The sequence below is a fragment of the Patagioenas fasciata genome, chromosome 9 (assembly GCF_037038585.1).
Source record: "Patagioenas fasciata isolate bPatFas1 chromosome 9, bPatFas1.hap1, whole genome shotgun sequence".
NCBI lineage: Eukaryota > Metazoa > Chordata > Aves > Columbiformes > Columbidae > Patagioenas > Patagioenas fasciata.
In genome coordinates this window covers 22,826,660-22,848,402 of record NC_092528.1, presented here as the reverse complement: position 1 = coordinate 22,848,402, position 21,743 = coordinate 22,826,660, and the positions used below count along the sequence as shown (strand labels likewise).

The 21,743-nt window shown below is 38.0% G+C and overlaps 1 protein-coding gene across 1 annotated transcript; it reads left to right on the top strand.

Annotated features, from left to right (window-relative positions):
• The first annotated feature begins 844 nt into the window (after positions 1 to 844).
• MCCC1 (methylcrotonyl-CoA carboxylase subunit 1) lies at positions 845 to 21,313 on the top strand. The gene is made up of 19 exons (XM_065844109.2): positions 845 to 952; positions 2,131 to 2,177; positions 3,282 to 3,421; positions 3,851 to 3,946; positions 4,113 to 4,234; positions 5,181 to 5,328; positions 6,146 to 6,267; positions 7,399 to 7,510; positions 7,816 to 7,897; positions 8,692 to 8,819; positions 10,530 to 10,713; positions 11,214 to 11,323; positions 12,630 to 12,846; positions 13,929 to 14,015; positions 14,576 to 14,625; positions 15,800 to 15,937; positions 16,948 to 17,055; positions 18,059 to 18,130; positions 19,678 to 21,313. The coding sequence occupies exons 1-19, from the start codon at positions 894 to 896 to the stop codon at positions 19,795 to 19,797; spliced, it is 2,142 nt and encodes a 713-aa protein (XP_065700181.1). The 5' UTR covers positions 845 to 893; the 3' UTR covers positions 19,798 to 21,313.
• The last annotated feature ends 430 nt before the right edge of the window (positions 21,314 to 21,743 follow it).

Here is a 21,743-nt window from a genome sequence, read left to right as displayed (position 1 = left end):
TTGACTAAGTGCCACTGTTTTGTTTTATTTCTCTATATAGTTAATATTAAAATCACGTTCATGTGACATACTCCTTTGGAAATGCTCTATTGGAATCTATCAGGATGAGTTTATCTGAACGCTATTGTTAACCTCGGTTCAGTAAATCTGCGTGACTGAGACAAACGAGGTGACCTGCGTGATTCACACTGTGACTCTCTCCGTGTTAACAGATCCAGCTCGACACGGAAGATAAAACCGGCCAGATGAGGCCTGTCCAAAGGCGCAGGTCCGCATGGGCCGCCCCTCAGGAGCTCAGGGGGTGAGCACCGAGCTGCGGGGCCGCGGCAGCCGCATCGGCTGGGCCTGTTCTGTTCACGGAGGGCGGGATGTGCTGGTCCCACAACCATCCGAACTTCTCCCCCTCACAGCCGGTTCTGAGCTGGGGGCAGCGCCGGGCACAGGGAGGTCTCGGTGCCCGGGGAGCCCCGTGCCCGCCCCAGCCACCCCCACGGTTCATGTCGCTGCTCTGTTACAACCCGGGATGCAATTTCTGAAGGAACACGCTGTGCTTTTATAAATGAAGCTGGGAGTCCTGCAGCGTGCATCACTTCACGTTTATATGAATTTTATTTGATCTGCCGTTTCATTGCCCAGTTTCTCGGTGTCATCCAGCCCCTGCGCCTCCTCCCGGCTCTGCCCCACCACGCAGCCATTTCTCCCCGTCTCCCAGATCGCTCAGGACCGAGCACACAACCACCTCTCGGCACCTCCGCGCCCGCAACCACCAGGCCCCCGAGCGCTCCGTCCCCGCCCCGCGGCTCCTCCCCGCCGCTCCCCGCCCCGCCGAGGCAGCCAGTGCCGGCCGGCCCGGCGCACACACCCCCGTCCCGCCGCCCCCCGCGCTGCCCAACATGGCGCTGGTGCTGGCGGCCGCGCGGGGTGCTTGCTGCTTCTGGGCGCTGCGGCGGCGGTGAGTGCGGGGAGGCGGCACACGGCGCGCCCGGCCCCGCGCTTTGCCCGCGGCGTCCAACGCGCCCCTCGCCGCCTTCCCCGCTGGGGCGGTGCGCGCTGTCGCCGCCGGTAACGGCGGTGGAGGAGGCGGCAGCGACCGCGCCCGGGGGGAACCGGCGGCGGCTGCCGGGCCTGGCGCGGGGGGAGGCTGCCCAAGGCCGAGCCTGGAGCCGGGCTGCCCGGGGGAGCGGGAAGGGGAAAGGGGCCCTGCCCTCGGGAGCAGCGAGGGAGCCGGGCCGCTGCTCGGTGCCGTGTGTGTGTGAGGGATTCGGGCACCCCGAGCTCCTCTGGGGAAAGAGCGAGCAAAACCCGCCAACTAGAGCTTCAAGCATCGTTTTAGCAGTTGGTGCAGGCTCCATGAGACTGTCCTGGGTGCTGTGTTTGGCGAGCAGGGCTGAGGAGCCGCTGTGGCCGCCCCTGTGCGGTGTCCCGGGCAGGAGCTGGTTATTTATCAGGAGTTTAGGAAGTGCCCCAATTCCCCCTCTCCTTATTGAAAATGAGCTGCTGGTTGTGTGGTGTCCAGGAGGTCTCCTGTCCTCTTGCCTGGCATTGTTTAAAAGTTGCTGGACTTGATCCAAGATTCCAAAATTGGTTTATATGTTAATTAGAACAGTTTCAAGAGTTTACTGTTTCTTCCAACCACTTAGCCTTCTCTATTTGATTTCTTCAGTACTTTAGGTTGAGGTCTAACTTATATTCCAAAATTCTTCATAGCTCTTCTTTCTTGCTATCTTTCGGATTCCTTTCGCTTCCACCTTATATAAACAACTCCTATGTCGTTTTTTAACCATTTCTGGTTTGTGATAGTTCCTGTCTTTTTTTCCTGAATGCTTTAAGTTGACATCTTTGTAATGAACACAAGATGTTGCCTGTTCTGTTGGCTAGATTTTTTTTTTTTTTAAAAAAGCCCTTCTATGTTGACTATTTCAATAGGAATTCTGCTTAAAAACCCTTTTAATGACAGATCTGGGTAAGTTCGCTTAACCTGCCTTGTTGTGCTCAAATACGTTCTGTATAAGTAATTGTATCAAAGCTTCACAGCCACGTGAGTCCTTCTGCCACCTGAAAATAACAACATTTTAGTTGCCACTTCTTCATGTACTTTTCTAACACTTCTGTGTGTTTATAATTCTACAGGCAATGGAACCAAGTGCAAAGATTTGTGAAATGGGCCTCAACGATAGGTAGGAAAACTGACTTCTTCAGCTAATGATTTTAGAATCGTAGAATTTGCTCAGTTGTAAGGGACCCACAAGGATCATCGAGTCCAACTCCTGTCCCTGCATATGACAACCCCACAGTTATTGCTAGTGTAATGTGGATGGTTTTACATTAGTTGTTGAAAGATGGTAGGTTTTTAAAAGTAAATATTCAATATTTGTATAGCTTTTGAAAACGGCAGTCTGTAACTTACGTAACAGAAATAATCTTTAATGTGTGACCAACATTTTGAGTAATTTTATTAGTCATATTTAGGTGTACTCAAAGAAAACTATTTATTTTTGTGATGTTTTCCTCTGAGTCCTTTTCTGAGACAAACATTGCAGAGTCTGTGAGAATTATTTTTTAGGCATAATGGTATTTAAACAATATACAAAGGAAAGTGAAAAAATATTTAGCAAATTGATTTAAACTTTCCCTGTTGTAACGTTGTCTAAAAAGACACGTTATAGAATTCAGAGATACATTTTAATTTTATTAGTTAGTTTTCAGCTATTTAGTTCTGCCTGTGAGGTCTCTCACCTTGTATCGTGTGTTAAGCTGTTGTCATGAGGCTTAATAGAAGCTAGATGCTTGTAAATTGCTGTTTAAAAACAAACACAACAAAACCACCACAAACATCCTCTCCCCCCACCCCAAATCCTCATACCTTGTATTGTCTTTGTCACTGTGTATCAATGGGGAATAGTGCCCCTCATAGAACTGTGAATCGTTTCTGCTGGGGAGGCGAGCAGGCGTTAATCATTTCCGAGTTGGTCCAGAAAGTACACAGTAAAAATATGAGCATCAGGTTTGCTGTTTTAGGGTTAGAATGTATTTCTTGAATTGTAGAAAGAAAAAACGTCTTAAATTGAACATATTTCAGCATAAGGATTGTAAGGAAAAAATTCCAAGACCAACATGGAAATGCTTTTCGGTGAAGCATGTGTTTTTTCATTATTGGGAAAAATGCGTAAACACTATAAATGATGGAAGAGAAATCTGAATTTTAGAATTTCTTTATTCTCAGGAATGTTTTTAAGGATTTCTTTTAAAAATTGCTTACTGTGTTTCATCCCTTTAAATAGGAGGTCACAACATAAGGAAGATTCTTATCGCAAACCGAGGAGAAATTGCATGCAGAGTGATGCGAACAGCGAAGAAAATGGGTGTGAAGTCTGTAGCAGTTTATAGTGAAGCAGACAGGAATTCCATGCATGTAGCAATGGTGAAGTATATTAAGTTTGTGATTAATGCTCATTCACAACAGCGTTTCTCATTCATAAGTTCAGTGTGAAAGTAGATATGTGTGCTAAAGCAATTGATTTTCACCTCTGTAGAGTTACTTTCAGGTTTTCCTTGAATCCACGAGAAATTTGCCAAGTCTCTGTCTCGGCAGCTGAACAATTTTCAGGAAGTGCATTGAGGTTTGGCTCTAACTCTGGAGTAGCCACTGAGGGTTAGAGAATGGACTCTGTTTTTTGGGAAGAAAGTCAGAATTTGTTTCACCCAGTTGAGTCTCCCCATGAAGAGAGACAGTGATTTAAACTGTTGCATGCTTGCAGTCTGATAAGCAATATGAGTTCAGAAATCGAGTTAAACTTGCTTTTTATTATTCACTAAACAGTCTGTGTTATATGTATTTTTTCTACAACAGGCAGATGAAGCATATTGCATTGGTCCAGCACCTTCCCAGCAGAGTTACCTGGCTATGCAGAAAATAATGCAGGTGGCAAAAGTCTCAGCAGCACAGGTAAGGAAACAATGTCTTTAAATCTTCCTTTACTTCCATGCTCTTTAGTTCTTTATTTTTACCCATAGTGTTTCCATCTTGTGTTTCCTTAGCACTCTACTGAAGTTTCAGGGTTTTCTAAGCTAAACTGATATAAAAATAGGCTGGTAACATTATTCTATTTTAGGCTATTCATCCAGGTTATGGTTTCCTCTCAGAAAACACAGAGTTTGCGGAGTTGTGCAAGCAAGAGGGAATCATCTTCATAGGTCCGCCTTCATCTGCTATCAGAGATATGGGTATTAAGAGGTATCTATTTCTGATTTGTTATTTGGTTATGCAGTTTACAGTTTGGCAAAGCTAATTTTGTGAACAAATGACCAAATGCTCAGTAATTGTTTTATTCTATCAGTTTTCTTTTTCTTTTGTTTTCATGGCTTTCTTCAAAGGGATAAGCTTCAGGGTTAGAGATGTGGGATTACTCTAGAGTTAGAAACAATTGAGATTGTTCAGTTTTTAGGATTTTGGTCATTAAATACCTAACTGATCCTAGTTTTCCAGATTTGGGGCATTGCAGTGTTATATAGGTAAGGGTTCAGCAGTCAGATTGGATGTCATGTATATTGGTCAAAAGAATGGTGGAAAACACCCACCATATCATCAGGGGTTATTGTGGCTCATGTAAAATGGAGTGATAAGTTTTGTTCATCACAGAGGATCGTATTCTTAGTTACTTAGATCAAATAAATGTTTCCAGGGTATGAAGTATAAATCAAGAATACAGAAATAAGGTTATTACTAACACATGAACTGTGTAATATTAATTTCAGAGAATTATTTTTTTCTCACTTCCTGATGTGAGAGTACATTATCTAATTTAACTAGTTTCACATGTCTATTTCAAGTTATTGTTACACTTGAGTGTTTTATGCGTGGTGTGAATCCAGCCTGTATCATGAAAAGACTTTAGTCTTTGTACAACCTTAAATATAGTTTTGGCAGGACACATTGTTGTAGTTTGAAAATGTGAGGTTTTGGCCTCTGTAACATGAGTCAAAAGATAGGAAAGAACCATGAGCCTGAAACTGCTGCTTTTGTGTGGTGGCCTTGGAGAAAAATCCCTGTTTGAAGCATTTGATTAATTACAATCCAATTGCATGTGAGGAGAAATAATATTGGGAACATATACAGGTTTGGAGCTTAAAGTAAAAGGAAAAGCTATTATAATTCTAAACATAAAACTGTTTTGTCGAAGCACTTCCAAAGCTATAATGTCTGCTGCTGGCGTTCCTGTTGTTGAAGGTTATCATGGAGAAGATCAATCAGATGAGTGTCTGAAGGAACATGCCAAGAGAATAGGATATCCAGTGATGATTAAAGCTGTTCGCGGGGGTGGAGGAAAGGTAAAAGAGCTAATCTGTTCATCCCATGCTGTCAAGTTGTCACATCTCGGTGTCCATAACTGAATATTCTGAAAGAAATCTTTAAAATTGAACTGGAAAACTACTTTTTGTTAAAATTTATTATTAATGTCCAGTCTAGCACTATGAAATCTCATTTCCTTTTGTTGTGCAGTCAGGCACAAGATAAATAGGTGATGTGAAATGGAAGGGTTTTGTTTATTTCAATGGATCTCCAGTAATTCAGATAAACAGAAAAGTTCTGTGGATCTGTTTGTGTGAAATTAGATGATTGTAAATGGTTGCTTTGTGACAGCTTCTCTGTTCTCTTTTTTTCCTAACAGTTTAAAATGTTGTGTTATGAGTGATTAGAAGCACTATTAAAATATTTGATGTCTAGACACTTTTTAATGTACTATGAATTTCCTGGTTAATCTGATTTTAGTGTGAAACAAATTTCTATAAAAATGACATGATAGAGAATTATAATTGTTTCAAAAATAGCTATATCTTGTTTTTAGTGAAATCAGTTTTTTTTTGCCAACCTTGGAAAATTTGTATGGTATTTAAGAATGAAATAGAAAATTGTACTCATCCCTATCAATGGAATGGTAATATCTGGATTTTACACTTTTTGTGGCACTTTCAATGGGACTTGCTAGGATTATTTTACTGGGAGTTGATAAACAATTTTGGTGAGTTTAAGAAAGAAGGGAAAAGTGTTATCATTAAACTGATTTATTGCTGTTCATGTGCACCAAGGATTTTTATGTGGATCATGTTTTTAGACATTTAGATATGCTTTTTTTCTGTATTTTAGGGTATGAGAATTGCTCACTCAGAAAAGGAGTTTCTGGACCAACTCGAATCAGCCAGGAGAGAAGCAAAGAAGGCTTTCAATGATGATGCAATGCTAATTGAGAAATTTGTAGATAATCCAAGGTGAGAAATGTACAGTGTAATGTATTCCACTCTTTCATCCTACCTGTAAAACAGCTATGTTAATGTAAATTGGTCTTGTATGTTTTATTTGCACTACAGCAGGTATTAATTTAGTAAAAATTGTTTATAATGTATTGAATTTCTTGTAATGACTTTGTTTTTGAATGATAAGAATTAAATTGCCACTGTTTAGGAGACACAGCAGTGACATTTAAAGACACTGATGTTCATTTTCGAGTGACCTTTCTAAACTTGATTTACATCTAGGAAAAAAAAAATTACTGTATAATAGTTAAACTTCAGACCTGAGTCAGATGGCTGTGGTGCTTCTGCTGCCCTCAGGTGTCTTAAACTGGTTATTTAATCTTTCTCTAGTTTGATATTTCAAACAGAAGTGGTAGTCTTTAGCTCGTGCCTGACCTGTGAAACTGAACTAGTTTACTTTTTTTAATAAAGAACTCAGAGTTCTATTTGATACTTTTGAACTTTACATCTGTTTTTCTTGAAGCATCACTATAAAGAAAGCATTTCGTCTAAAGAAATCAAAGGCCTGCTTATGCTGCCAAGTGGGCATGAGAACTATCTAATGAAATTATTGGGGAATTTCTTTTACCAGCATCAGAGGATTATCAGAATGATTACACTTTTTTGTTAGTTTTATACATAGAACGAAGTTCTGCCACCTAATACTTGTCCTCTGAAAGGGCATGTTGAAAAATACAATGTGATTCCTGAGCCAGGGATGCTGCCCCTTGTGAATTGCTACATAGAAAATTAAGAGGGAAATCATTGTTATCAAATAATAGTGAAATGGTTTTATTTTTATTATAAAAAAAAGAACTAATAAAGAGGCAGCAGCCCTTAGATACGTATCTTGCTTATCTTACGACCTGTGAGGTTTCACTGGATTTAGAATCCTGTTCCATTTAGGGGACTGAGGAAGTCCAAACCAGTTGAAATAGCAGCTTCTTTTCTACGATTTCATCTATTTGAGGTCAGACATTTGAACCTAGAAGAAGTCCTACTGACGAGTACAGGATTGTGTACAAGTTCAAAGTCTGTTTGGGTGAAGTCAGTCACAGGATTGGGGGTTTATTGAAATACATTGAAACATCTATTATGATGGAACAGGCATGTTGAAGTCCAAGTGTTTGGTGACCAGCACGGCAACGCAGTCTATCTGTTTGAAAGAGACTGCAGTGTGCAAAGGAGACACCAGAAGATCATTGAAGAGGCACCAGGGGTGAGCAGAAAGTTCTCATAATATTTTTTATGAACTGACATATTTTAAAATTAATTGCTAACCCCTGTTGAATTTATTTAGCAGGTAGTGATTTATTTGTAATTCTCAATACCTGTTCTAATTGAAAAAAATTACTTTTTTTAGGAAAATGATTCTTAGAAAAATAATTATGCACATTTCAAGCATAACATTGATAAGGATTTTGGTACAGTTGCTAAATACCACCAAATATCCATGCATAGTAGATTTAATATCACCAACACTCCCAATAACTTAGTCTTTCGTGTTGTTACTATTATCAACAGCCAGGAATTAATCCTGAAGTTCGAAAGAGACTTGGAGAAGCTGCTGTCAAAGCAGCTAAAGCTGTGAATTACGTGGGAGCAGGTAAGTCTGTGGAGGAATGGCTGCTGCAGACATGTGCTTTTAACTTAGTAAGACTTCAAGCCTCAAGGCAAATGGCGTGTGATTGTTTTAGAATAAGTCACACATCCCCCACTTTTTTTGAGGTTTCAGAAAGTCATCGCATAGTTAATTCTGATGTAGCTACAAATTTAAATTAGCATAGCATACCTGGGCTGAGCTCAAGACCAGTGGCAGCTGGAGAATAGTAAGAAAAAAATTCAGAGCAGATAACTGAAGAAACTAGATTGTTTTTCGAAAGCATTATGAATGTTGATAAGTTTGAGCAGAGCAAGGGAAAAATAATATCAGCATATGAAGAACAATACTTTATATTGAAACAGTAAAGCCTTTAAAAGAAAAACACAACTCACTGTGAAGTTCACACTATTTCCCAAATGAAAAAGAACCTGCTAAAACTATTTGACTTTCTTTTCTCACTGCTTGCTTTGGGTACTTATTTTTAAAACATAATTACACACTTTATACATATACACAATACTTTAAAGAGTCTTGATGCACTTTTTACCAAATGCAGCTCTTACTGTAGAGTGGCTGCTAAACAGCGCAGGATATGTAAATGTGCAAGGAAACAACCTGTCTGTTTTTAGACCTCAATTGTGTGACCCTTTAAGATAATTTGTATAGGATTTAATGGAATTCAGTGTATCTGATTTAGAAATAGTAGTCTTCTCCTAGCGTAAGTGAATGAAGTGTCTTAGGTGCCCGTTCTGAAGAAGTCTTGTTTTGTTGAAGTGCCCTTTTATTAAATGCTTCAGGAACAGTGGAATTTATTATGGACTCCCAACATAATTTTTACTTCATGGAGATGAATACCAGACTGCAAGTAGAGCACCCAGTTACAGAGATGATCACTGGAACAGACTTGGTGGAATGGCAGCTTAGGGTAAGTGTTAATAGATTTTATGTGTAGAGTTCCTCTTGTCTGGTGGATAGTGCTCTTTGATATTTATTATGAGACACCAGATGAGTTTTCAGATCCTCATCTCCTGTTCAACTAATGGGTAGAGTTTCCCTTGCTCCAAAGGAACATCTTGTATTACTGTATTTGATCGTAGAGCACTGTGTAGATACTCTGAATTCCAACAAAGTATTCTTCCAGTTGTATAGAGAAAAAAATGTTTTATTAAAGCGTCTTTAGAGATGCTATAGAGAATGTGGAAATTGTGAGGAGTAGGATCCTGATCTTTCCCTTACCATACTTAAAATTTTTTAAAACTCGAGTTCAAATGTATTTCTGACCCAAAAATCATCCTTGCATCAGGCCGTAGGAGGAAAACCCTTCACAAAAATATGTGTCTGGTGTTATACCAGTATGGTCACATTCTTAAATAATTGTATAGTGTGGACTGGAAACAGGCAATTTCCTCACACACCCAATTTGCAGGGAGATTACTCACATGTAGTGATAACAAGAAGTTTTGGACCTTAGCGGATTGCAAATGAAAACCAGTTCTTAGAGAAATCAAGCAGTGAGGACAGCAGCACACATTGAGCTGAAGTAGATAGCGTGGGGGAGTGTTTGTGTAACCAGAAAAATAAAATGGCAGATGCTGATGCAAAAAGGAGGAACTTTTGTCTTCCTGATCTGTGAATGGAAATTGAGCATTGAGTGCTGAGTTGGAGCAGGGTTCAAACAATACTGGAAGAAAGAGATAAGGCAGAAAGACTTCAGTTGTCTTAGTGTGTGGCTTAATCACTCAATAGATAAAAAAATGTCTGTTAGTTCTTGGAGAGATTACTTTTGTGAATCTGTATAGTGCTGTTTCTTTAAAGACTAAATTACATTCTGCTGTCTCTGCTGAAATCTGTAGTTTGGGGACAGAAGACATAGTGTGGAAAAATCCTGACACTTCAAAACAAGATGAAATGTTGCTACAGTTTTTTTGATAGGAACTTGTATTTTCCCATGTAGATGGCGATCGTGTTGCTTCCTGGTGAAGGGTCTGCTCTACTTAACTACAGCAGGCTGCTTTTATTATTTTGTCCCTAAAATCCCTGCTTTTTCAGTCTCAAACTGGTGTGTTGCTGGTGTTTTTTGGTATTCCTGTATTTGTAATGTGAATTCCTTTGAGTAATGAAATGATGTTTCCTTCCCTGTTAAAGGTTCTCAAATTGTTAGAAATCCACCTATAGAAACATTCTCTTAAATGTGCAAGTCCCACATTACATGGAAGACTCAACAGCACAGGCCAGTAGTGCTGGCTGCTTGTAATTCATTTCATCATCTGCTTTTGGAGCCATTTTTCTCTAAAAAAAATCTTGTCTTGGTTGACCAGGCTTTAACTTAAACATTTAATTATTTTTGACACAACCAGAAGAAAAAAAAAAAAGTTCCATTATGTTTTAGTTGTGTGAAATATTAGGAGATCAGTTTACACAATAATAATTCAAAGTCCTTTGACTGGTGACTCCCAGAGAAAAGGAAGGAGTAACTTCAGAATTAGCCTTTTATGACCTACCGCATCTTTCTCCTTGTGCTTTTTTAAAATCTACTTTCTAGTTGTTCATGTTTAGAAGAAATGTATTTAATATTTCATACTTTGGGACTCCAGAATATTAATCCTGTATTAAAGAAAAAAACTATTATTTTCAGGTTGCAGCAGGAGAGAAGATTCCGCTAATGCAGGAAGAGATTCTGCTCCGGGGCCATGCATTTGAAGCCAGAATATACGCTGAAGACCCTAATAATAACTTTATGCCAGGGGCTGGGCCATTGTTGCACTTATCCACCCCACCACCTGATAGTTTCACCAGAATAGAAACTGGAGTCCGACAAGGTAAAACCGAAGGCAGGGATGTAATCAGAAATATTTACATCAAAAGCTTTTCTTCTTAAGCATTTCCCTTTTTGGCCTAAATAAGTTTATCTGACAGGGTCTTGTTATAAAGACAAATCTCTACAGAATTATTCTTCCTTGTGCTTTTCCAAGTACTTTGGGTCAATCACTGAATATTTTCTTTACCTCTTTATTTACCTGTATCCAAATATTGTCCCTTGGATCATGCTGATTTTATTCTCATCACAGTTTGCAATCAGAATGCAGGACTGACAACAAAGAAAACTGAATTTGAGTAATTTTTCCTCTATGAAAGTCTGTATGGAAGTTGTCCTTGGACTTGAAATGTCAGGTTACATGATTAATGTTCTTTAAGGACACAGAGAAATGTGGCCATCAATTGTGTCAGTGTTTAGTGCCATATGGGTGCAGTACTATGCATTACCAGCTTTCAGGAATAACTTGGTTTAGCGTTACAGCATTTTTTTAATATATTTTAGGTGATGAAGTTTCTGTTCATTATGATCCGATGATTGCAAAGCTGGTTGTTTGGGCTGAGGATCGTCAAGCAGCACTGAGAAAGTTGCGATACAGTTTGCGTCAATATAATGTAAGTAGAAGGAACCCAGTATGATTTCAGATCCTGAGCTAGCAAAATATGGATAAAATACTGCAGTGAAACAAAAGTGGTTTCCAAGAGGGAGCCTGCATTGCTGCTACCATTTCGGATTTGTTATTAGTTTGCAGAGCCTGTATTTTTTCCTAATTTGCAAACTATTTTCTTTGGGGGAGTGAGCAGAGATAAGCTTGAAGTCCAGTTTTACACACAGGTTTTTCTCTAGAGTTTGCGATACCTTCAGCTGGATGATGCAGCTGGGACTTTGTAGAAGAGTAAGGCCAAACAACAACGTTTTTAATTGTAGCGTGAGCTTTCTCAAACTTAGAGGAATTTGTAGATGGAGTTTGTGTTAGGCAGTGTTTACTTATAATTTCTAATTTATAAAAGGAATTACCTTTTTGAACCATGTGGTCAAGAAATAATGGAGTATTTTTTTATGCTGTCCATTGCATTTAAGAAGTGGTCCCTTTTTCTCCTATAAAAACTACAGGTGTTATATCTGTATATCTAAGGTTTGACTTGAGGTGAGAGACTATTATTCGTATAGAATTAATTTACACCTTTAGATCTGAAACATAAATGTGACTGAGGTACTGAAAAAGTTTGGCCCACTATTATTTTGGCTAGAAATGAAAATTGTTGCAAGTGAAAGGGAGAAAATAGTTCCCTTGTGGTGTTTTTTCAGAATTTTGTTTATAATTCTGTCAGTAAGTGCTGACAGCACAATATATTTACCAGTTTCACTGATTTATCGAAAATAATTAGTTGTGTTTTCCTGTTGTCTGCATAGGTATTTTGTACTGCAGAAAATGGATAGTATCTAGTAAATTTATAAAGTCACCATTCTCATTTGTTACTATTGAAAGATCAAATACGGACTATCTGGAACTATTAACTCATTTTTAATAAGAGGCACTTTTCATATTAGGAATCTTATTTTAAATACTCAGAGCATGATTTTTTTAAAACAGTAGTTTTTGGTGGGTTTGTTTATTTTTTTGTTTGTTTGTGGTGTGTGGTGGTATTTTTCGCTAAATCACCTCCCGTTACTATTGCTGGGAAACTTTCTTGATTTTCAGAAGGCTACTTTTGTTTGTTTGTTTTTCTTTTTGCAACAAATGGTTTCATTGGTAATGAAACACACTGCTTGAATTAATTACATTTTATTGGCAAACTTTGTGTTTTGATAGTGCCATCTGAAGAAAGATTCACCTATGTATGCACAAATTGAGCAGAAAGGTGTATATTTATTCATAACTTCATTTCAATTTGGCAATGTGCTTCTTTTTCTTTACAGATTGTAGGATTAAGCACTAATATTGATTTCTTACTGAGCCTGTCAGGACACCCCCAGTTTGAGGCTGGAATTGTGCACACTAATTTCATTCCTCAGCACCATGCTGAACTGTTTCCAACCAAAAAGGCAACCCCACCTGAAGTTCTGTGTCAGGCAGCTCTAGGACTCATACTGAAAGAGAAAATGCTAACAAATGCTTTTAGAGATCAGTCAAATGGTAAGGATCGTTCTTTTGTTTTGATTTATTTTGTTGGATGAGACAGTGCTGTGAGCTCATGTGCAATTATTTAATTTGCATGTTCCCTTTTTGCCTTACTTTGTGTCTGCTCGGGGTTCTGCATCCTGGCATCTGTCAGATATTTATGCGTAGAACAGATGTCCATTCTGTTAAGGGGCAGATGCTGAATATATCACCACTGTAAGGTACAGACTATTTCCCACAGCACTTCAGCTGGGCACTGTCTGAAAGATCTTGGGACAGTGACACTGGTTACAGGCATGAACAGTGAGTATAGGCCAGGATTATCCCTGCAGTTGGCCCAAGGTCTTCAGAGATGGAGTTTGCCTCTGCTAAGGCTGGGAGAGGCAGTGAGGTTTAATGGAATGAACAGCCCTCCAGGAGCTGAACATTCTGGAATTCTGACGCTGTTAATGGCTATACCAGTGGGACATGCGATTCCTTTTAATGAAATCTTCGTATAAATCTAATATATGCTGCCAACAACCTTGTTAATTTTATATTGTCTTCCACTTAATCCTGGAAACATGGGAGAGTGGGCCTGGAAAGATTCCTATACACTATTCCCTTGCCTCGAGAGATGAAGAACTGCTCACGCGGTATCTGATGGGTGTAAATCTGATCCATTCTCAAAACCACCAAGTAACAGAAACCCCCACAATCTTCCCAGGCAGTTTGCTGCCGTGTTTGACTTCTCTTACAGTTGGAGTTTTCAGTTAAAGGTTAATCCGAATCTGCTGTGTTGCAGTTTAATTCATGTGCTCTCTTGTCCTGTTCAAGGGTGTGTTTGTGGCCAACAGTCAATATCTGTCTTCTTAGTGAGTGCTGTTGTTAGTCTCATGATTTCTGTAGGTTACACAGCCTCAGTTTATTCAGTGCTGAAGCTTGAGTGAGTGGTTGTCACTATCTGTTATGGTGGTTCCCCAATTTTTATGTGCAATATAAGCAGATAAGGATGATGGTAGTAATAGTGGGACATTGATTTTTATGGTGTAAGTTCTAGGTATTGTGTTCTGTCAAGGCAGAACGAAAGCAACGTATCTGTGTATTTTGTGTTTTAGATAAATTCTCACCATTTGCATCCAGCACTGGTAGAAGAATAAATATGTGTTATACCAGAAGACTGTCTCTGCTGGATGGGGAAAGCAGTAAGTTAATAAAGTGTGTGAAGGGAGATATTTTATTTTGATTGGTGCTTGAAAATTCAGACAAAGAAACAGCAAATAGAAGCAGCATGATTTTAATGCTATTTAATCTGGAAATTCACAGAATTGTATGGTTAATCTACATTGTTAAATCTTGAGGAGATATAAACAAAGTTCAAATGATGCTCCTAATGTACATCATTTAAATGAGTAATGTTGAGATTTTTAAGACCTCAGTGCCATTGACTTTTTTTTTCTTTTGCTTCACTCTGGTGCGAAAATCCTCAGTACTTTTTCCTGTGAAAAATCCGGTTTCTGTCCAGATAACTTAATATAGATTTCAGATCATAATGTGAGGTGTTCATTTTTGAAAAACAAGTTGCTAGAATTCAATATGAAATCTGCAGTGTGTACAAAGCTCATTTGAAAATACCTGTTCTTTTCTTACTATTGGTAAGTCTGTTTTTTTTATCAAGAAAGGCTGAATATTGTTTATATGTCATTATTCTCCAGATGCTATAATTGAATCTACTCACATACACTTACTTTGTTTTATTGCACAGTCGTGGATGTAGCTGTAAGTTACAATCAAGAAGGGTCATACAATATGCAGGTACAAGTCCTTTTTTTTTTTTTTCAGATATTTCATTAGATAAAAGAAGAATGAGTTTCATGTAGGCTTCTCTCAGTATTAACTGTTACTAAAGTTGCTTTATAATTGTTGATACAGGATTCTGTTTTTGGTTTGCTTGCAGCCACTGTTGTAGACTGTTATTTTGGCCTGAAATCACTATTGCTAGATGCTGAATTGGCATGGAAGAGCTACTAAAATGCTTCTGAAAACTAAAGCTAAGAAAAGCATTTGTTTTTCAAGTTTTTAAAGATCTTGCTCTTTTTCTCTTCCTTAAATTTGTCTAAAACATTGGAAGTTACATTTGAATCTGCATTTAAAAGGCTTTTTTTCCACAGAACTCCTGCTTTATTCTGTGCATGAGATGGATCTCCTGTGGGAAAAATAAAAGCTTTCTAGAGCTTTGTCTGTAAGATGACACTTTTCCAGTTTCCACCTTCACAATAAAAAAAGCGATTACCAAATGAGATTGAGGAATGATGAGAGTAGTAAATCTTTTGGTTAAATAATTGAATGATGCCTCATAGCATTGGCTTCCTTCTCTGTCTACGCTATAGAGATCCTATGAGATACAACTCTTTAAATATTGATGCTTTTGTGTGTGCATGTGTGCTCGTCTCTAATTGTGTGGCTTATGGGGTAGTGTTTTGCAGTGTTGAATATCTTTTTGTGCATCACCTTGAGTCAAATGGATTTTCTGTCCAGTGTGGCACACAGAAGGATTGCATGCTTGAGAATGCAGTCTCTCTATAGTTCAGCTTCTTGTTTCCAATATTCAGAAAAGGCAAATTATAAGTCAGTATTTCTGAACTGCTTAGACTGCATAGAGATGAGTGTGCTAGAAAAATTGTTTGTTTGTTTTTTTCTTGAGAAATTGTATACCTTTGTATTTTGCTGAGTGCTATTGCATAGTTTGTGATAAAAACTGTCCTCAGAGAGCACGTGAGTTAATCCTGTGAGCTGATTGCAGTGGATACAGAATTCATTCTGTTAATTGACAAATAAAGGATACATAAGATTTTTTTTAAAAATCTTTTTAATTCCAGAATTATCTGTGAAAAATCACAGCTTATGAGTGTACACTGCAAATACTAACTTTTGGTTTATTGTTCGTGAAGGGGTAGGTTTTGTCCTTATAAAAGCATTTGACTTTCAGATTCAAGATAAAACGTACCTGATTTCCGGAGAGATCTTCAATGAAGATGATTCAGTTTACTTGAGGTCTTCAGTAAATGGAACAGTGTGTAAGTCCAAATTGGTCATTTTGGACAACACCATTTATCTCTTCTTTCCGGTAAAGTTCCTTTCTTTATTATCACAAGTATAAAATTTTGGAGTTTTAATCCATGTAAATAAACAATATAAATTTCAAGAGAATGTCAAAGAGAATCATCATTTCAACTTCTTACATTGGCTCATAATGTTTTGATACTTGTTTGATTTACAGCTATAATTAGAAGTTAGTTGCTTATGGTCAGTGAGTGAGAATATCCGTTGCTTTTAGAAAGGTTATAAAACAAATTTAGATGAATCAGAGTTGCAAGTGATGGTTTGGGAGGGGAGAACACAAAATATTAAAATGCTCAAATATCCCAAGTTTGTTTGTAGAACACTAGCAGTTATTTTAAATGGACAATTATTTGAAAGTGCTTGTAACTGATTTTTTTTATTTCAGAATGTTTGATTTTTAATATTAAATGATAAAAATAATCTGTGGTACCAGAGTGGAGTGTGAGTTGAAGATCTCAAAGAAATCACAGGAATTTTAGGGTATGGTAGGATATGGGGGAGAATGAGCTCTGGGGAAACTGGGTAGCAAGTCTGAGGAATTAGGGGATTTTCAGTAATGGTAAGAATTTTTCATTAAAATTTCATTGTGAATTAAGAAACACTCATATTGACAATGCTTGGCAATGAAGATGCCAATGTCTGTCTTGTTGTAGCCACCTGCCTACTCCTTGTGAAAACAGCCTTTACTCATTTTGTAAAACCTTCTGTGCTGTTGCTGTGTGAACGGGGAAGGTGTGAGTTTGGGGTCAAAGGTCTGTATGGAGCCTCTTTTTTGCAGGGGTCATTTCTTCCTTGCTGATCCTCAGCAGCAGCAGGTGTGGTTTTTAAGGACTTGGGCATTGGCGAACTATTAAACACACCCACAGCCTTTTTGCTGCCCTGGCCCCAGTCGACTGGCACCCTAACCAGTTGGCTGGTTTGCCTGAAGCTGGGTCTGTTTTTTTGCTGTGTGTCAACCAGTGTACTTGTTATTTTATGTTGTTAACTCAGATGTCATTGATTTTACTTCTGTAGGAAGGCAGCGCTCAGATTGGCCTTCCCGTACCCAAGTACTTGTCTGCAGTGAGTTCGGTGGGAATGCAAAGTGGTGCCGTAGCGCCCATGACAGGCACAGTTGAGAAGGTAATTATAATAATACAGATAGGAAATTAATTATCCGATACATATCCAAGTTCACTCTTCCAGAAATGGTGCTTTTTTTTTCCTCTAACTGCCATGAAAGAATCAAGTGTGAGTCCTGGGTGACTTTTCCCAGTTGGAAAAAGCTGTATTTATTCTGACTTTTTAGCAGCCACTCAAGAGTTTTTTCAGGCTTCTCGTCTTCTCTTTTGAGAGCTCTGGAAGATCCGAGTATTTAACTAATCCTACCACTTGAGTAATTTTTTCTTAATTACTTTCTAAGTCAAAGTTCCCTGCAGTGTCACAGGCTTTTTGATCCATTTCATCTGACCAAAAGAGCAAGATGATAGATGCACTTGCAAAAAAATAAGTATTTGGAAATGCCTTTTTTGTTAAACTGTGTGTTTGACTGCTTCTGTTTCCGTTTTTGTTTCTTTTTCTTTAGCTCATTAAGTCTTGTGTGTTTTCCTGTATAGTGGAAAAGTTTCAAAACAAAAGAGTTTTCCAGGAGAGTTTAGTAGTTTAATCATTCTGCTGAGATAAAAGGCATGAAGCGCTTCACAGGGTGGAGTGCATTGAACATGGATCTCAGACATACTGTGTGAACACTCTAAATCGGGGTTATTGTGGAAAAGCCAGGTGTCTCCTGCAATCTTTCTGGATTTTGTTTTAAAAACAACTTTAGCGACTGGCTCCGGGAAGAGGTTCTGGACTTTCTCTCTTTAAGCATGGAAAGGGTAGAACATATATTGTCTCTTCTAATGCTTCTTGTTAGGTAAATAAATGGCTTCCTGGTAATCCTGTTAGCTGTTACTGATCCTCTGACCCCCTTGAGTGTTATCTGGAGAACTCAGATAGCCAATTCAATAATAACAAAGATACTATGAGGCTGGTTTTGCAAAGCCACCGGCACTCAATGGGTTGTGCTCGCCAAGATCCAGCTGCTGGTTTTTAATGGTACAGATGTGTGATTTTTATTTGTTTCCAATTTTCTCTTGAATTGTAGGTGTTTGTTAAAGCAGGGGATAAGGTTCAGATCGGAGACCCTCTGATGGTTATGATAGCTATGAAAATGGAGGTGAGTGACGTATAAAAGGTTTTAATTACTGAGAAAATTATAATCTGTTCATAATTTAATCGTTTTTGGTTGCATTATTGAAGTATGATGCAGATTATAGCTTGCAGATGTCATCATCACTTTATATGCTGTAGAACAAGTGTGTCTCACTAGATTTTAGAGGATTATATTTGCTCTTATTATCAAATGATGATTATATAATCCATAGTATTCTGCAGATGTTTTAATATTCGTTTGGTTAGATTTGTCAGTCCGTCTCTTCCCTCCCAAGAAGCCCATAATTCTTTCATTTTTCTAGCCTAAAACTTCTCAGTATCTCTCTTGTGACTGTCAGGATATAAGCCTATGGAAAGCCTGCAGTTACCTGAGGCAGAAATTTAGCTAATGGTCACTTTATAAATATGCCAAGGGTATTTCTTTTTGTTTATAGTATTTTTATTAATACTTCCATAAAATTTTGCCAAGAGTACACTAAATATTCTCTGTAGTTGTCCATGTGGCATTCAGTGGACTAGCATTTTGGCCATCATATCTTGTCACATTGCTCGACCATGGCTCAGATTGCTTGAACTACAGCTTTGTAGCGTGAACTGGTTTGGTTTGGACTATTAGTTTATTTCAAACCACATTGTTTCAGCAGAATTAATGTTGTTGAGAAAATTTGCCTTTTGCTTATCGTGCTCTTTTATAAATGACACTAAAGTTACATGAAATGACATGTGTGCACTAAAAAATAATTACACCAAAATTATTTGCAATTGGATGCTAAATGTTTGTGCCTCTCCAGCTGATATCTCAGTCTGACATTATCTGAGTAGTTCTTTTTTTCAATGCTATTGAGATATAAAAAAGCAACTTATTATTTAAACGAATTCTTGCTTAAATGTAAGGATTTAATATCTGATATTAAAACGCTTTGATATTAGATTAACCCTGTGTAGAAAATTACTAACAAACAAAGCTACAATGGAAAACTAACCTGATACGATAGCAAGTAGAGCAATTTGAGGATTGGTGTGTAATGTAAACTTGTTATTCCTTTACTGTCACTGGTAGCTGTCTTTGTATTTCATCTGGATGTTGCCAAATATCTATTCAATAAAGACCCTTCCTGGCCAGCAAACAGAAATATCTTCAGTAAATCTGCAGCTTCCTCTTAAGGGGATAAATCTGCTATGTGATTAACAATTTGGACTAAAACTGTATTATTTCTGCCCGGTATTTATTATAAGAACAAAAAGTATTAGTGAAGTAAAGTAACATTTAGCTCTTCATACTTCAAGATATAACATTTTATAGCCTTTTTGTCCCAGGTATATTTATCGAAATACATATTGATGAGAAAATAAAACTTGCAAAATGACTAGGATAATATTTTAAAAGAAGGTTTAAAATAAATATACGTGTCAGAGGAAGTAATTCGGTGTATTCTGTTCTAATTGCACCAGAAGAGAAATATTAGCATATATTAGCATTTGCTGGAGCGAGGGGGAACCAAACCAAAGCAAACCGCTCTACTGATTGCCTGTTGCTGTGTTTCTGTGCAGCACACCATAAGGGCTCCAAAGGCAGGAGTGATAAGAAAGGTTCATTTCCAGGAAGGTGCCCAGGCCAACAGAGACGCTCCACTAGTTGAGTTTGTGGATGAAGAGGATGAGTCAAAATAAAATTCAAGGAAGGTGCATTTTATTTTTTTCTACTTTGTTGATTTTTTTCTCTCCGGAGCAGATTTCTTTGTATTTTCAGCAAACTGTTTTGTATAACGAATTGAAGAATTGGTTTCTTCTGCAGTTCCTACATATTCTGACTGTAAATTATACGGACTTTACTGAAATTTGGATATCTCTATACTGTAATCGTATATGTAACTCGTGGACCTACGTGATTGTTGTTCAGTTGTTACATTTGCCTGTGAGGAGGCATTAGACTGGAGAAAGATGTGGAACTCCTAAGGGGTGGGAGAGGTTAGTAAGGACTGTACGTTACAGACAGGTAGGCTCCTACTTTTGCATTCACAGATGCCTTCTTTTTTTCCCTGAGATGTGAGAGCATTGATGTGAAGGAAATCTGAAAGGTGACAGTTGTTCTGTGAGTTCATTTCTCTGGCAAAATCCCTGTTTGTAGCTTATGTTTTTGCCTGAATAGGGAATTCAGGATTGTTCCTTAACCCAGGATCCCTCTCCGTCATTTTTGTTGCATCTTTTTTCCCATTTACCTCAATGAATAATGAAAATTTGCTTTTCAACAATTATTTGAATATTCTTTGAAATATATGATACAAAGCATTTTTAAAATACGTAGCTATAGTCATCAAAGCTGGAATGTAACTGCTTTCCAAAAATATAATTTGATCTATAAACGTGAAATTGTAGCACAGAAGGATGATCAGCTTATTTAATACTGTTGTGCCAAATGAAATACTGACTTCAAAATCCTTATTACTTTTCCTATATTGTTCATATTCTAATATATTACTTATTGGCTGAGATGAAGTATGCCAAATTCTTTATAACAACATGAAATATGACTAGGAATAATAGGTTTTTTTAAATTTGATATCTGCAGCATCGCAGAATGGAAAATTAGTAGTTTTTTGATATCCAAAGAAAATATTTCTCTGATGCAGGATACTGTTCATTTGCTATAAATTTATTTTAACTTGTTTAAAAAGCACCTCAGAGAAGCAGGAAAAGGGGGGAAAAAAAAAAAGATACATTTATTTTAGTTGTTGCAACCTTGTCAAATCTCTTCACCTTTTAGTTAAGGTGAAGTTCTGCTTGTCATATGAACTTTTGATACTCTAATTTAAGATGATAGCGTGGCTTATACTGCAGAAAGGAACAAACACAGATGTTGCAATGATCCCAAATCTGTAGTTACATCTCTGCAAATGGATCCTTTTGCTTACCTGAAATCTAATTTCTGAATCGATACACAATGTCACAGGGAATTCTCCGATGTGATTCTGTAACTGTGCAGCCTTGCCCGCAGTGCAGACAAGATTGTATAAAAAAGTAATGGCTCTGGATGGTTTGTATATTAAAAGCAAACTGTAATACTTTTCAAATTCCTTTGTAATCCAATGGCCACCTAACAAAAAATTCCACTTCATTGATCACCCTGTAGGATATCGCCACAGTGATTTTTATGTACTGCTAAATAAAAATTAAGCTTCACTTTGAATGTTTGTTTTTATTTTTCTTCATTTTGTTCTTTCCTTGGTTGTTTGTTTATGTGCGAGGGTTTTAAGGAGCTGTTCATGTGTCATCATCTGATATCTGACAGACCACAATCTGCAGATCACATTTAGGAGGCAGTAATCCAGACACTCATAATGGATTTCACTGCAGGTAAGTTTAGTGACTTGTTTTATTTAAACATTGAATCTACGTGCAGAAACGTGAACTCAGTCATGAAGCAGCACTGCTGCTTGGCATTTGTTTTTTCCTTTCTATGTGACATTGCTGTGTTTCTAGACCTTCTTTGCTACACTGAATCTGTAGCAAAACAATAGAACTCACAACATGAGGCGCTCTGTCCACTGAGCCTGCACTGCTTGCTTCAGCCAGTGAAACAAGAACATGTTCCTTAGAAGCTGATAAAATGTTTCCCT

What these genes read in the sequence shown, in the direction of transcription:
- MCCC1 (XM_065844109.2), top strand. Translation starts at nt 894, where the DNA reads ATGGCGCTGGTGCTGGCGGCCGCGCGGGGTGCTTGCTGCTTCTGGGCG. An exon ending in TTCGCGGGGGTGGAGGAAAG is followed by an intron (nt 5,329 to 6,145) that starts GTAAAAGAGCTA and finishes TCTGTATTTTAG; the next exon opens with GGTATGAGAATTGCTCACTC. An exon ending in AGAAACTGGAGTCCGACAAG is followed by an intron (nt 10,714 to 11,213) that starts GTAAAACCGAAG and finishes AATATATTTTAG; the next exon opens with GTGATGAAGTTTCTGTTCAT.